This window comes from Panthera tigris, chromosome B1 (assembly GCF_018350195.1).
Source record: "Panthera tigris isolate Pti1 chromosome B1, P.tigris_Pti1_mat1.1, whole genome shotgun sequence".
NCBI classification, from domain to species: domain Eukaryota; kingdom Metazoa; phylum Chordata; class Mammalia; order Carnivora; family Felidae; genus Panthera; species Panthera tigris.
This window is the reverse complement of record NC_056663.1, coordinates 192592156-192607935: the sequence shown is the minus strand read 5'-3', so window position 1 is coordinate 192607935 and position 15780 is coordinate 192592156. Positions and strand designations below refer to the sequence as shown.

Below are 15780 nucleotides of genomic sequence, written 5' to 3'. Positions count from 1 at the left end.
TGGTAGGTGGCACCAGATCAATCTGAGTCAGATGTTCGGATTCGGATGTCGGGGACACCCCGTGAGAGTATATAGGAGGCATCTGGAAACGTCTCCATCCTACATCCTACCTAACCCCCACAACCACTACCCCAATTTTTCGGGATACAGAAATCAAATTAGAAATTGGAGCCACAGTCTAGCTCCAGTGTAACAGAAATCAAGAATAATTAGGATAGCCTAGATTCTATCCCAAGTCAGAAAAAAGTCACGGGTTGTCTTCCCATTCATTCACTCGACAATATTTGTTACACGCCTCCTTTAGGTATTATGTGCCAGGTAGTATCCTTGGTACTGGAGATAAAAAAAAATAAGATCGAGGGGCACCTAGGTGGCTCAGTCGGTTAAGCGTCCGACTTCAGCTCAGGTCACAATCTCGCAGTTTGTGGGTTCGAGCTGCACGTTGGGCTCTGTGCAGACATCTCAGAACCTGGAGTCTGCTTCGGATTGTGTGTCTCCCTCTCTCTCTGCCCTCCCATGCTCATGCTCTGCCTCTCTCATTAATAAATAAACGTTAAAAAATTAAAAAAAAAAATAAGATAGAAACAAAATCTTTGACTTCAAGAATCTTATTCTCTGGGGGAGACAGAGTAAACATATCAGTGGTTTTGAATGCTAATAATAATAATAATAATAATAATAAAGCAGAGTATGAGAAGGATAGCTGGGTGCATTTCCATTCTCAAAACAAACAGATTTTCAAGCACTGCCTAGAATCTAAATCCTACTTAAAAATTAACTTTCCTAATAAAATTTTATTTGAGTTTGTCCTGAAACACTGCAGAATATAAGCAACCATGCATATGTTATTATACTAAGCAAGAGAAATCTTGTAAAAACATTTAAATATCTGCTTTTGGCAAGCTATTCTTTAGTAATCGCTTTAGGGGAAAAATTACAACATGTGTCTAAGGCAACTAGAATTTGTTCTGTGTCATCTGCTTTAAGTTACTACTAAAAGTCTGGGAATCGGGGCACCCGGCTGCCTCAGCCTAAGGAGTATGCAACTCCAGACCTCAGGGTTGTGAGCCTGAGCCCCACGTTGGGTGCAGAGATTACTTAAAAATAAAATCTTTAAAAGTCTGGGAATTGGTAGCTCATCTTGGATCAGAGAACCACTTAAGATAAATATGATACACTTGATGCTAGTTCTGCTTCTTTTTTTCCCTGAGACCCATTACTATTCTGTATTACATCCATTGTGGATTTAACATTTTTTAACACATCAGTATATATCTGTCGATTTGTTGTGCATTTAACATGAGTTGCTCGAGCTTTGCATTTGAGACGTTAGATTACTGAGCCCCTCTCCCCTCTAAAACCAATGTCAAAATACATATAAAGCTACTGCTTGTTCTCATCAATCAGAATTAGTACATCAGTTTACATTTTATAGGCTGTTCTAGTTTTCGTAGGGCTGCTTGCCTGTTGACTACTTTCTTTCAGTCCTGTTCAATATATTTTAAGTATTTAATGAATCCATCTAATTTTTAGATTATAAATATAATTAAATAAAGCCCTAGGGACACCAGGGCATGACGATATTGTAAGGGGTCACGTAATCGTAATTCCTGAAGCATACATGTAGTTCCTGTTAACCGTAAGATCTCAACAAATCCTACTGTTGTCTCCCGTAATCATATGTAAACTCCATGGAGTCTTTGTTTGTGAAGTTTGATTCTCAGGAAGATGAGAAATTGCTACAAGCAACGGAGAAGTTTCAAGCTGAATGTGCCTTAAAGTTTCCACATCGTCAATGCCTCACAACAGTGACTGACATAAGCGGAAAAACCGTCTTTATCACTCGTTACCTCAAGCCATTAAACCCTCCACAGGAGCTCTTGGAGGCCTGCCCCAACAACCCACAAGCAACGGCAGTGAGTATTCCATGGCCAATTAGGGCTGCTGCTAAAAATATGTTAAATTTTCAATATATTGCCCTATAACGACCATATTTTATAATACTTAAGATAGTCACTCTATCGAGATCATCAGTGGTGAAAGAAATGATTAACACTTTTTTTTATTACTGTGAAGCTCACTTTCTGTAGAAAAGTCTGAAGGTACCAGAGAGGGTAATAATCCTTAGTTCATTCTTTCAGTGAACAGTTGTGGGTGCCTCCTGTGTCCCGGGCACTATACTGAGTGCCGGAAATTAACCTTTGGAAGATGCTTTACACTTTAGCAACGTCTTCATTACGTGTCCTCCGTCACTTTGTTGGGATTTGAACCTAGGCCTCTGACTTCCGAACTCATGCACTTTCTACTATAGCAAGATAACTATTCAGTGTTATACTTAATATTATAGGCATCATTGAATTCAAATTAAGCAAACGTTATCTCCAAGATTTGAGGATGTACAGCATGTAAGCCGGGACCACAGAGCACATCCATGCTGGGCCACTAAGTACACAGGCGCACCTCTGCCTGTTAAACATTCTTTTTTTTTTTTTTCCAAATTTTTATTTAAATTCTAGTTAGTTAACATATAGTGCAATATTGGTTTCAGGAGTAGAATTTAGTGATTCATCACTTATATACAACACCCAGGGCTCATCCCAACCAGTGCCCCCCTTAGTGCCCATCACCCATCTAGCCCATCCTCCATGCACCTCCCCTCCAGCAACCCTCAGTTTGTTCTCTGTAGTTAAGAGTCTCTTACGGTTTATTTCCCTCTCTGTTTTTATCTTGTTTTTCCTTCTCTTCCCCTATGTTCGTCTGTTTTGTTTCTTAAATTCCACATATGAATGAAATCACATGGTATTTATCTCTGACTTCTTTCGTTTAGCATAATACACTCTAGCTCCAGCCACAGCATTGCAAGTGGCAAGATTTCATTCTGTTTGATGGCTGAGTAATATTCCATTGTGTATATTTCCCACACCTTCTTTCTCCATTCATCGGTCGATAGACATTTGGGCTCTTTCCACAGTCTGGCTGTTGTTGATAGTGCTGCTATTAAAAGCAGGGTGCATGTACCCCTTCGATTCTGTACTTTTGTGTATCCTTTGGGTAAATACTAATAGTGCAACCGCTGGGTTGTAGGGTAGTTCTATTTTTAACTTTTTAAGAAACCAACTATATGGTTTTCCAGAGTGACTGCACCAATTTGCATTCCCACCGACAGTGTGAGAAGGTTCCCCTTTCTCCACATCCTCACCAACATCTGTTGTTTCCTGAGTTGTTAATTTTAGCCATTCTGACACGTGTGGGGTGGTATCTGTATTTCCCTGATGATGAGTGATGTTGAGCATCTTTTCGTGTGCCTGTTAGCCGTCTGTATGTCTTCTTTGGAAAAATGTCTATTCATGCCTTCTGCCTATTTCTTAATTGGATTATTTTCAACAGGCATTTTAACAGAATGATTATTCACCATTCTTAAGTGAATACTGTAACCCAGAACTATCATTAGAGAGTAGATAGTATAGGGAGTAGTTGCTGCTAATAAGTCATTAACATGATAATTTAGCAACAGGTGATGGTGTATCTTTTTGCAGATATAGATATATCAAAAAAAAAAAAAAACACCTGTGTTCCACATTTCCTTTACTTTTTTTATTAATCAATTTGTATTAAAAACCATAATAGGGACTCCTTCTATTCCTTCTAGTAAAAGGGAAAAAAAATTTCTCCCAGGAGAGAACATAGAGGAGTGATGAAGAAAATATTTAAACCATTTTTAAAATCATGGCTGACATAGAAATAAGGTGAGGGGGAAAGTCAGAGCCAGGAAACAACAAAGCAGATTCCACACGGGTGACAGCCTGGAATAGCGTTTGCTCTGAGGTTGTCAGATTATTCCTAATGCCTGGACCTGGGCTTTAGCAAGCCACAGGGCGATCGGGGAAGGAGGTAGTGCCAGGTATGGTGCCAGGGCAGGGAGGAGGGTCAAACTAGACACTCGGGTGCAGAGCTGGGACTCTTGACAGGTAATGTCAATGATGAGTAAGCCAGGAAATACCCTGCTTTGCAGAAGGAATCCTGCCTGTTTCAGCCTTGACTCTGGATGGAAGAGAAACAAGATAAGTCTCCCCAAGGAATTCCCAATAACCAAGTTGTATTTTTTCACACCAGGAACTAAAATTCACACTACCTGTATGACCAAACAAAACTTCAGCTGAAAATATAATTGAAAGTATTTCCCTGTTGGTAATGCCCCTAAATCCCTGTCAGAAGGAAACACAAATCTTTCTAGAAGAATGCTCTTTAAACTCAGCCTTAAAGAGAAAAAAAAAAAAAGTTCCAAAGTTCCAAACAACACAAACATATGATCATTGAAGAAGAAATAAGTCACCATGAAGAGGGTAAGAGTTAGCAAACACAACAAACTACAGAATTGGGCCACAAAGACTGCAGATATTAGAATTATTAGACTTGGCCTATAAAATAGATATGTTTAATAAGTTTAAGAAATCTAAGCAATTGAGGGGCACCTGGGTGGCTCAGTCAATTGGACGTCCGACTTCAGCTCAGGTCACGATCTTGTGGTTCATAGGTTCGAGCTCTGTGTTGGGCTCTGTGCTGACAGCTTGGACCCTGGAGCCTGCTTCGGATTCTGTGTCTCTCTCTCTCTCTGTCTCTGTCCCTCCCCCTCTCATGCTCTGTCTCTCTCAAAAATAAATAGTAATCATTAAAAAAAATGTTTAATAAATCTAGGGAATTGAAAATGAAACAAAAGAAAAATAGGCAGATTGCAAAAATATTGCATAGTACTTACAGAAATATAAAATCATTAAAAATAGAAAGTGAACAAACAGCTTAAGCAGAACATTAAGTACAGTTAAATACAGACTTAAGTTACATACAGGTAAGTACAGAGAGTTAGTGAGCTGGAATTTACATGCAAAGAAATTACTTGGAATATAGCACAGAGATAGCCAAAAAGCAGAAGATGAAAAGGAAAGGTTAAGAGACATGGAGGACAGAGGGAGGAACACCAAATCATATATGAAAGGAGAAAAGCAATGTTCAAAGAGAGCTGAGAATGTGTTAAGATTTGACGAAAGACAACAATCCTCTGATGCAGGAAGCCCAATATACCCTACACAGGATAAAATGAAATTAAAATCTAGGCATATTACAGGGAACTACAAAGATGATCTTAAAGCAGCTGGAGAGAAAACAGATTTTCTACAAAAGAACAATGATCCGACCAATCAACTTCTCAGCTGTACAAATGAAGTCAGAGAAGGAATAATATCTTCAAAAGGCTGAAAGAAAATAGCCATCAAACTCGTCATTTATATCCAGTGAAACTGTCTTTCACACAAACATTGGGAGAATTTACAACCAAAAGAGTCTCACTTAAGGAATTTCTAAAAAATAGCCTTCAAAGAGAAGGAAGGCTCTCAGAAAATCCTAGGTGCGACACTAAACAGTAGATAAAGAAAATGGGAAACTTGTGAGTAAATGGAGACAGGCATTGTCTTCATATCAGTAATAACAGAAGTGAGGGTGAAAAGTAGTGACAAAACAAAAATCCTGGAAAAAACTGCGTATATGTCAGGACAGGATTGATGAGGATATTTTAATGCACTTGTATTTCCCAAGAGGAGAGTCAAGGTATGTATTAACTTTTAGAGTTTAAGTTAAATATTCACATTGAGATTCCTAGATTAATCACTTAAAAGAATAAAAGAAAGTATGTATAACTTGCAAAATTAACAGGAGATAAGTAATGAAATGGGGGTGAAGAAAGTGGGGAGGGAGAAAAAAAAGAAACAGAAAAAAGTATGAGAAATAAAAAGTACAGAATAAGGTGGTTAAAATGGCCGAAATGTTTACCAGTAATCACAATCAGAGCAAAGAGATTAAACTTTCTGATTAAAAGACAAAGACTGTCCGGGTGCCTGGGTGGCTCAGTCAGTTCAGGTCTGACTTTGGCTCAGGTCATGATCTCACGGTTCGTGGGTCTGAGCCCCACATCGGGCCCACCGCTGTCCGCTCAGAGCCTGGAGCCTTCTTCCGATTCTGTGTGTCCCCCTCTCTCTGCCCCTCCCCTGCTTACAGTATGTCTCTCTCTCAAAAGTAAGTAAAACCTTTAAAAAGATTAAAAAAAAAAAAAAGACAAAGCCTTGTCAAACTAGATGTTTAAAACCATTTAGAGTGGAATTTGACAAACTGATTCTAATATTTATATGGCAGTGCAAAGGGTCAAAGTAGCTTAGACATCTGGAGGAGTAAGAAGGTGTCGGTAGGAAGATTTGCCACACCATATACCCAGACTACTTACAAGACCATAGTAATTAAAGGAAAATGGTATTGACACACAGATAACAGAAAAATGGAAAATAAAAAGTCCACTCAAATATGACCCACTCAAACCTGACACATGACAAAGCTGGCATTGGAAATTACTAAGGAAAAGACTGACTATTACATAAATTTCACTGGGATCATTGATTTTTACATATGGGGAAAATAAAAATAGACTCCTACTTCACAGCATTCAAGGGCAGATAGATTGAGTACTTAAATATGGAAGCATTTTTTTTTAAGTTGATTTATTTACTTTGAGAGAAAGCAGGGGAGGAACAGACAGAGAGGGAGAGAGAATCCCAAGTAGGCTCCCCACTGTCAGCCTAGAGTCCGATGTGGGGCTCAATCTCATGAACTGTGAGATCATGACCTGAGCCTAGACCAAGAGTTGGAGGCTTAACCAACTGAGGCACCCAGGTGTCCCTAAATACGAAGGCATTTTTTATCTGTATGACTTGAGGTAGAATTTCTTAAATAAGATAGAAAAAGGCACAAGCTATAAAGAAAAAGAAAAATACATTTGGCCATATTGAAAGTGCGAACTTAGGGGCACAAGGGTGGCTCAGTGGGTTGGGAGTCTGACTCTTGGTTTCGGCTCAGGTCATGATCTCACGGTTCTTAAAACTGAGTTCCTCCACCGGCTCTGAGATCACAACAAGCAGCCTGCTTGGGATTCTCTCTCTCCCTGTCTCTCTGCCCCTCTCCTGCTTGCTCTCTCTCTCTCTCTCTCTCTCAAAACTGAGTAAATAAACTTAAAAAAAAAAAAAAAGGTGAGAATTTGGGTTTATCAAAAGACACCACAAAGGAAATGAAAAGCCACAAATAAGGTGTTTACAACATATATAATAGCCAAAGGAATACCAACTAGAACATATTTTTAAAGACACCTGCAAATCAGTAACAAAACGTGCAGAATACTGAAATAGAAACTCACGGTGGGACTTGTCCTGCCAGCCAGGGGCCGTTTCCCCTAGTTATAGCCAGTTGGGCTGGTGATGAGATGGAGGGTAGGAATGTCTTTTATTCTTTGAGTTCAGAGAAGACACAAGAGGCTTCAGACGGGGCCTGAAGGATTGGGCCAAACCTCGCGTCTACCACCAGAGCCCTCTTCCAAGCAGACAAGTCCAAGGCCCGGCTACCTCCCAGCCCGTTCAGTGGACTGCTGTCACAGTGCACACGGGGGCCGTGCCGGCCACCGCCACAGCAGAGCGAGCCCTTCCCCCAAAGACCGGTGCCTGGTGCGGGGCCCGAGGCCAGCAGCACCGCCGCACCCCTCCCCCACCCGTGCTTACCGGGAGCGAAGACAGAGACCTGGAGGTTCGTAGGTTTTCCAAAGGAAAAGAGAGCGGCGTTCCTAACCAGGCAAACCCTCACCAAGCAGGTAGCTTGCTGGGTTTGGAACAGGCTGAGAAGAAAAGTAGTGGGACAGCCCTTTGGAGAAAGCCATTCTTCCAGGGCCATTCTCCCAGGACCCCTGCATCTCTTGAGCTCGGCAGGGTTGCTCACCCTCTCTGGTCTCGTTCTTGGCAGGATTCCTTGTTAGAAGTTTTATTTATGTTTTGTGCACCTCAGCTGAGCACGTGAATGAAAGAGTAGCAATTGGAAAAGCTGCGCTTTCTTCATAGCCTGTGGGTCTCCTTACAACGAAACTAGGGGGTTGTGACCCGACCGGCCTACCAACCTACTACGGTGAGATTCATTTGGGAGAAACCAGCTGTAACTGTTTAAAAATCACTGTTTCACTCTGTTAATTCAACAAGGATAGGAATGGCTGTGCCAATACAAGTTTTCTCCTTTGAAACAAACAAAAAAGAGGGGCATCTGGGTGGCTCAGTCGGTTGAATGTCCGACTTCAGCTCAGGTCATGATCTGGAAGTTCCTGAGTTCGAGCCCGAGGCTGCCTCAGATTCTGTGTCTCACTCTCTCTCCGCCCCTCCCCCACTCGCACTCTGTCTCTCCCTCTCTCAAAAATAAAGATTAATTTTTTTTTTTAATTCAGAGAAGTGTAAACTTGAAAGGCCAAGTAAGCATATGAAAAAGATGTTCAACCTCCTTAGAAGTTGCATGAATAGGAGCTATAACTACAATGATGCCCTGATCTTTGTTTCTAAATACGATTACCCTCTAAAAAGCTCCTTGGAGAAGTGGCTGCTTTTTGGACTGGGCTAGAGAAAATACAAGATGATTGTAGAAAGTCTTTCTAGGGGTGCCTGGGTGGCTCAGTTGGTTGAGCCTCCAACTTCGGCTCGGTCATGATCTCGAGGTCTGTGAGTTCAAGCCCTGCGTCGGGCTCTGTGCTGACGGCTCAGAGCCTGGAGCCTGTTTCGGATTCTGTGTCTCCCTCTCTCTTGCCCCTCCCCCACTCATGCTGTCTCTCTCTCTCTCTCTCTCTCTCTCTCTCTCTTTCCCTCTCTGTCAAAAATAAATAAACATAAAAAAATTAAAAACAAAAAAAAAGTCTTCCTATACCATCAAGTAAGGAAGTGCAGGGAAAAAAAAGAGAACATTTCAAAGAAACCTAGGAGCCAGTGTCTTCATCTGTAAAAGGATATTAACAGTGACCTCCTTCCTAGGATGCATGGAGAGGGTGAAATGAGTGTTAACACAACACTTAGCTTGGTAAGCACTTAGCCCTCACTTCATTCCGCACACATCAATTTTGTGATATATAGAACTCTTACAAGAAAATGAGGTCGAATATCTAGGTATCTACTTTATCAGAAATTAATTTTTTCAAACAGGAACTGTTTAATTATTTTTTTGCTTAAACAGGAACTGGTGGCCCGATATGTGTCATTGATTCCTTTCTTGCCTGACACTGTTTCATTTGCTGGCATCTGTGACCTGTGGAGCACATCTGACGTAAGTAGTTCTCCCTCACAGATTTACCAGTTTGAGCTGACTTCACTGAATATTGGCCAAAGGCTCGTATAATTTTAAATTGCAACATTCATTAGTCCTTATAAAAATCCATTTGGTCATCTGTTTGGCAGGATGAGCTAAATTCTGAAGTATTTTGTCTTTCTGGTTCAATTTGCCCAAGTTCAGAAATTAAGAAAAACTTTTGTTATTTGTACAAATAATAATAAAAAGTACTTCAGATATCTTAATACTGATTTATCCTCCCAGTATTACCTCAGCAATATCCCAGCTTTATTCATTGAAAGAAAAAAAATCAAAATGACACTCTATATTACATTTGGAAATTACATACTCCACAACTGATGGGCTTTTTATGGCAAACCGTGTCATTATTGATTCAGTATGTATTTCCTGGTCACACACCACATATCACACACTGTACTAAACTGTGGCTATGAGCAAAATAAACATGGCCTCTGCCCTCCTGGAATTTACAATCCATGTATGTTACGTTACATCCAAATGGCTCCCAGGTAGTAGGACACGAACACATACCTTATCACAGGTATTCTGCTTCTGGATCTCATGTGGTGCTGTGTTTGCATAAAATTAAACTATGTTATACAACTCCCGTTAAGGATAGCTCTAAACCAAAGAAATTTAAGCACATCTTATTATTTTTGTTGAAATTTAAGTACACTTTAAATTTTTGCTCCCCAGTCTATTTTGGCAACATAATGTTGACAATATTAGAGGTAACATTTCCGTTACCTCAAGACATCTAAAGAAAATATGCAAAGGACAGAGTAATTCGTGTGCTGTAGAGCCAGACTGGCTTTACCGCTTCCTAAGTATTACCTCACCTGTGTTTCCTTTCCTCATCTATAAACCTGGAAGATGAATACTTCCCTCAAGGGTTTATTCTAGGATGAAATGAGGTAATGCATGCAATATGCTTAAAATAATTTGGGGGCAGGGAAAGGGGAGATATGAGTAAGCAGAGCACAAATGATTTTTAGGGCAGTGAAAATTCTGTGATACTCTAATGATGGGTACATGTCATTACACATTTGTCAAAACCCATAGAATGTACCACACCAAGAGTGAACCCTACTGTAAACTGTGGACTTTGGGTAATTATGACATGTCACTGTAGGTTCCTCCATTATTAACACTCAGACCACTCTGTAGGTAGATGTTGATAGTGTGTGGAAACAGAGGTAGATGGAACATTTCTTCTTCCCGACTTTGCCGTGAACCTAAAACTGCTCTAAAAATAGTATTTAAAAACATATTCAACACACAGGGAGCTATTATCTATAAATTCAAAATGAAGAGTAAAACTTTGAAATTTGTCTCCCCTACTCATAGTGTTGATTCTAGGAATCCATGGAATCGATGTCAGAGAAAATACCATGTCCGATAGAAGTGTTCTGTTTTTCTTTAATTTTTTTTTTTAATGTGTATTCATTTTTGAGAGAGACAGAGCATGAGCAGGGGAGGGGCAGAGAGAGAGGGAGACACAGAACCCGAAGCACGCTCCAGGCTCCGAGCTGTCAGCACAGAGCCGGACGCGGGGCTCGAACTCACAAACCGCGAGATCATGACCTGAGCTGAAGTTGGACGCTCAACCGACTGAGCCACCCAGTCGCCACTGTGTTTTTCTTTTTTAATGATTTAAAACATAGTATCAAAATCTGGAAACAGATTTTTAAAATAGGTCTATTTATACTTTAAGGCACTAATTTTAACAGTGACTTTTGAAAAATCCTGTATGTCCAATCCAGAATGAAGCAGTCAATCTACACAGTGTAATTTTTCTTTTCTTCCTGTCAGCAATTTCTTGATCTCCTGGCAGGAGACGAAGAAGAGCATGCGGTTTTACTATGTAATTATTTTCTCTCCCTGGGTAAAAAGGCCTGGCTGGTGATGGGCAGTGCTATTCCTGAGGTAAGACCACACAGGCTGGCTCCTACAGAGGACTGTAGTTGTCTAACATGGCTGTTATGTTCCAGAAAATGAACAGTACTAATTTGCATAGCGATCCTTCGAGTTGCAAGGCAAGTGGCCCAGAGATTCCATTATGGGCAGAGAGAACCAGTGATTAGACATGAAATCGTTTTTTCAGTGGCACTTGGACTCTGATCGGTGCTTCAGATCAGGGGCTTTTTTTCGGCAAATCCGAACCACTGACCACTCAAAGGCCCCACCTGACTCTGTCCTTGTAGTATGAGCCCACACCTGCCCATGTTGCTAAGAATTCTGATTCCCTTAGTGATCTAGTGTTAGATCACTAGTGGCAAGGTGAGAGATCTCCCTTCTCGTGCCCACTGCTTCCTCAGGCACCTGCTACTAAGCAGCAGGTACAGCAGAACAGAGCAGACAACCTCAGCAGCAAAGAAAAGAATGTTAGCAGCTATCTTCTGATATCATTATTGTTCATTTTATTAGACTGGAGACAGCAAGCGATTAGAATTTGTTTCCCCAGCCCACAGCAAAAATATGCCTCAATTTGGGGTGCGTTTGGGGTAGTTGGGGGTACGAGTTTAGGAAATACACGTGAATTGAAGCAGTGTATCCAAAGAGTGTATCGAAAAGAGGCCACAGGGCTCTAGGACTCCTCGGGAATTAAGTAGCACGACTTGCCACTAGGCAGGTAGGATCACATCCGAAAAACGGATGCATTCTCCACCATCATCTTCCAGAGAGCCTGGTAAAAGGAAGAGAACACTAGGCTAGGAAGTCACAAGACCCGAGTTCAAGGCTCTGCCTATTCCTCATGAGCTGTGTGGCTCTAAGCGAGTCAGTTCACAACTCTGAGCTTTTAAGGAAACTAGGATATAATTTTTACCCTGCCTTCCCCAGAAGGCTGTTGTGAGCAGTAAAGCAAATCCATACAGGAGCAGTAAATGAATAAATGTTTGCTATGAGAATTAAAAAAAAAAAAAAATCCAGTAAGACTCAAGTATTCTGAGTAAAAACTTAAAGTACTTCTTCAGACTCAACCCCCAAACCCACCCACCCCCTAGGTGTGTTCACTGTTAACAGTTTGGTATGTTTTTCAAAACATCTTCTATGCATTTACATAATTATAAAAGTGTATCAAGTACTAGTTAATGTAGTACTCAGGCATAATCGTTCGCCTTCTCAATACTTAATCAGTTATCCCTGTTTGGTCTATTACAAGGCAGTAGCAGATACGTGCATTTTGCAAAAAGGAACATTTGATTTCATTTCTTAAATCCAGTGCAACCTAGAACTTCAAACTAGTTTCCACCATTAGCCATTAATTTTAGAAATTAGGGGTCCAACTAAAATAACGAATTATGTGTGCAAACTAATCTTGACTTCAATTGCATAATTAGTTGGAAGTTGTTTTAATGACTATTTTCCTTCAGGGTCCAACTGCCTATGTTCTAACTCGGGAGCAAAGTCACTATTTAATATGGAATCCCTGCAGTGGACATTTTTATGGACAATTCGATACATTCTGTCCCTTAAAAAGTGTGGGCTGTTTAATAGGTCCCGATAATGTAAGTATTACCATTGGATGGCTTTTTAATTGACCTGATTTACTATTTTATGTATCAAAAAAATGTATATAATCATATACATATCCCAGTTAAATGTAGTATCAAGCACAGTGGCAACAGTAATAACTTTTAGTTGAATTAGTCACCTGATCAGCTGAGAAGAATGAGGGTAAGGAAAATATATAGAACTTAGATGCAGAGGACCTGACTTTGTGTCCTGGCTCTGTCCTCAGTGTGTTTTGAGAGCTAAGTGAGGCAAATCTACCACCTGGGAAAACTGGGTCCCTCCCTTCCATCCTTCTTCCTTTTTCTTCCCCCGCCCCTTTCCTCCTTCCCTTCCCCTTTTAAAGACAGACTCCCAGGACCACCAGGTGATTCTGGTTACACCCAGTTTTGGAGGCACACTTAATTACGAAGGGTACTGTAGAAGACTGGTTAAAAACAGGAGTTACGAGGTCCGAGTACCGGAGTTTAAACTTCAGTGTCATCACTTACTAGCTGTGTGAGCTTGGGAAAGTTTCTTATGTCATACAGCCTCAGCTCCTTCACTGGAGGTAACAATGGTAGCAATTATGTTGTAGAGTGTTGTAAGCTGCAGACGAGATGATCAATGCAAAGCAGCTAACAAACAGGGACAACTCTTTACTAGCTGCTGTCATTCTTTTTATCATCATTCTCTACCTTAGTGGTCTCTGAACTTTAGGCATCTGTCAGAAAAATCATTTGAGCATGCATCCCCAATGTGTATTTTGTACTGAAGTACCATTAACATAGTGTTATATTAGCTTCTGGTGTACAATACGATGATTCAATAATTTTATAGATTACTCAGTACTCACCTTAAGAAATGTGCTCTTGATCACCTTTATCTATTTCACCCATTCCCCCAACCCACCTCCCTCCAGCAATCACCAGTTAGTTCTCTGTGTTTAAGAGTCTGGGTTTTTTTGTTTTGTTTTGTTTTGGTTTGTTTGTCTGACTTATCTTAAATTCCACATACGCTTAAAGTTGTATGTTATTTTTCTCTGTTTGACTTATCTCACTTAGCATTATACCCTCTAGGTCCATCCAAATTATCACAAATGACAAGATCTCATTCTTTTCTATGGCTCAGTAATATTCCATTGTATATATATGTACCAGATCTTCTTTATCCATTCAGTCTATCAGTGGACACTTGGGTTCTTTCCTTATCTTGGCTATTGTAAATAGCGCTACAATAAATAAAAGAGGTGAATATATCTTTTCAAATTGTTTTCGTTTTCTTTGGGGAAATACCAGTACCGCAATTACCGGATAATACGGTAATTCCTTTTCCTCCACATCCTTGTCAACACTTGTTCTGTCTTTTTGATTTAGTCATTCTGACAGGGGTAAGGTGATATCCGTTTTTTTTGTTTTTTTTTTTTAATGTTCAAATAGCGTATCATGAAACACAAATGTACTATATTTATAGAAGATATTTTTTACTTTAGAAACATTTTTATTATTTCAAGTATTTAATTAGTTAACATACAGTGTGATATTAGTTTCTTGTGTACAATATAGTGATTCAACACTTCCATACATCACCTTGTGTTCATCACAAGTGCACTCCTTAATGCCTATCACCTATTGCACCCATCCCCCACCTACCTACCCTCTGGTAGTCATCAGTTTGTTCTCTACAATTAAGAATTTGTCTCTCGATCTCTTATTTTTTTTCCCTTTGCTTTTTTTGTTTCTTAAACTCCACATATGAGTGAAACCATGTGGTATTTGTCTTTCTCTGACCATATATACTCTCTAGCTCCACTCATGTCATAGCAAATGGCAAGGTTTATGGCTGAGTAATATTCTATTGTACATAAATACTTCTTTATCCATTCATCTATCGATGGACACTTGGGCTGCTTCCATAATTTGGCTATTGTAAATAATGCTATAATAAACTTAGGGGTACATATATCTTTTTGAATTAGTGTTTTCATATTCTTTGGGTTAATACCCTGTAGTGGAATTACTGGATATGGCAATTCTTTTTAATTTCTTGAGAAGTCTCCATACAGTCATACAGTTGTTGCACCACTTTGCCTTCCCACCAAGAGTGCACAAGGATTCCTTTTGCTCCACATCTTTGTCAACGCTTGTTTCTTAGATTTTTGATTTGAGTCATTCTGACAGGTGTGAGGTGCTATCTCATCATGGTTTTGATTTGCATTTCCCTGATGACTAGTGATACTGGAAGTCCTTCCAAATGTTTGTTGGCCATCTGTAGATCTTCTTTGGAAAAATGTTCATGTCTTCTGACCATTTTTTAATTGGATTACTTGGGGTTTTGTTTTGTTTTCTGGTGCTGAGTCATATAAGTTCTTTCTTTATATCGGATATGTCATTTGCAAATATCTTCTCTCATTCTATAGGTTGTCCTTTAGTTTTGTTGTTTCCTATGCTGCACGGGTTTTGTTTTTTGTTGTTTTTGTTTTTTTTTATGTAGTCTCAGTATTTTATCTTTGCCTTTGTTTCCCTTCTCTCGGGAGACATATCCAGAAAAATGTGGCTACAGCCAATTTCAGAGAAATTACTACTGGTTCTCTCTTCTAGGATTCTTGTGGTTTCAGGTCTCATATTAGACCTCTAACCTATTTTGAGGTTTTTTTCTGTGTGTGTGGTGTAAGAAAGTGGGCCAGTTCATTCTTTTGCATGTCTTCCCAACACCATCTGTTTTTCCCCTTGCATATTCTTGCCTCCTTTTAGAAGATTGACTATATAAGCATGGGTTTATTTCTGGGCTCTCTATTCTGTTCTATTGATTTACGTGTCCATTTTTGGGCCAATACCATACTGCTTTACTACAGCTTTGTAGTATTTCTTGATATCTGGGATTGTGATACCTCCAGTTTTGTTCTTCTTTTTCAAGATTGCTTTGTCTATTCGGGGTCTTTTGTGGTCCCATACAAATTTGGGATTTGTTCTAGTTCCATGAAAAATGCTTTGGTATTTTGATAGGGATTGCATTAAATCTGTAGATTGCTTTGGCTAGTATGAACATTTTAACAATATTTGTTCTTCCCTCTATGACCAGGGAATATTTCTCCATTTGTTTGTG

At 39.8% G+C, this 15780-nt stretch overlaps 1 protein-coding gene across 4 annotated transcripts in view; it reads left to right on the top strand.

Moving 5' to 3' along the window:
• The window catches only part of CC2D2A (coiled-coil and C2 domain containing 2A), a 164837-nt gene that overhangs the window by 136641 nt on the left and 12416 nt on the right, over positions 1-15780 (top strand). For all 4 annotated transcript variants that reach the window (XM_042984903.1, XM_042984905.1, XM_042984904.1 and 1 more), the window contains 4 exons: positions 1713-1916; positions 9070-9159; positions 10996-11109; positions 12558-12692. In XM_042984903.1, coding sequence (XP_042840837.1) covers positions 1713-1916; positions 9070-9159; positions 10996-11109; positions 12558-12692 — 543 coding nt within the window. The remainder of the gene's footprint in view (positions 1-1712; positions 1917-9069; positions 9160-10995; positions 11110-12557; positions 12693-15780) is intronic.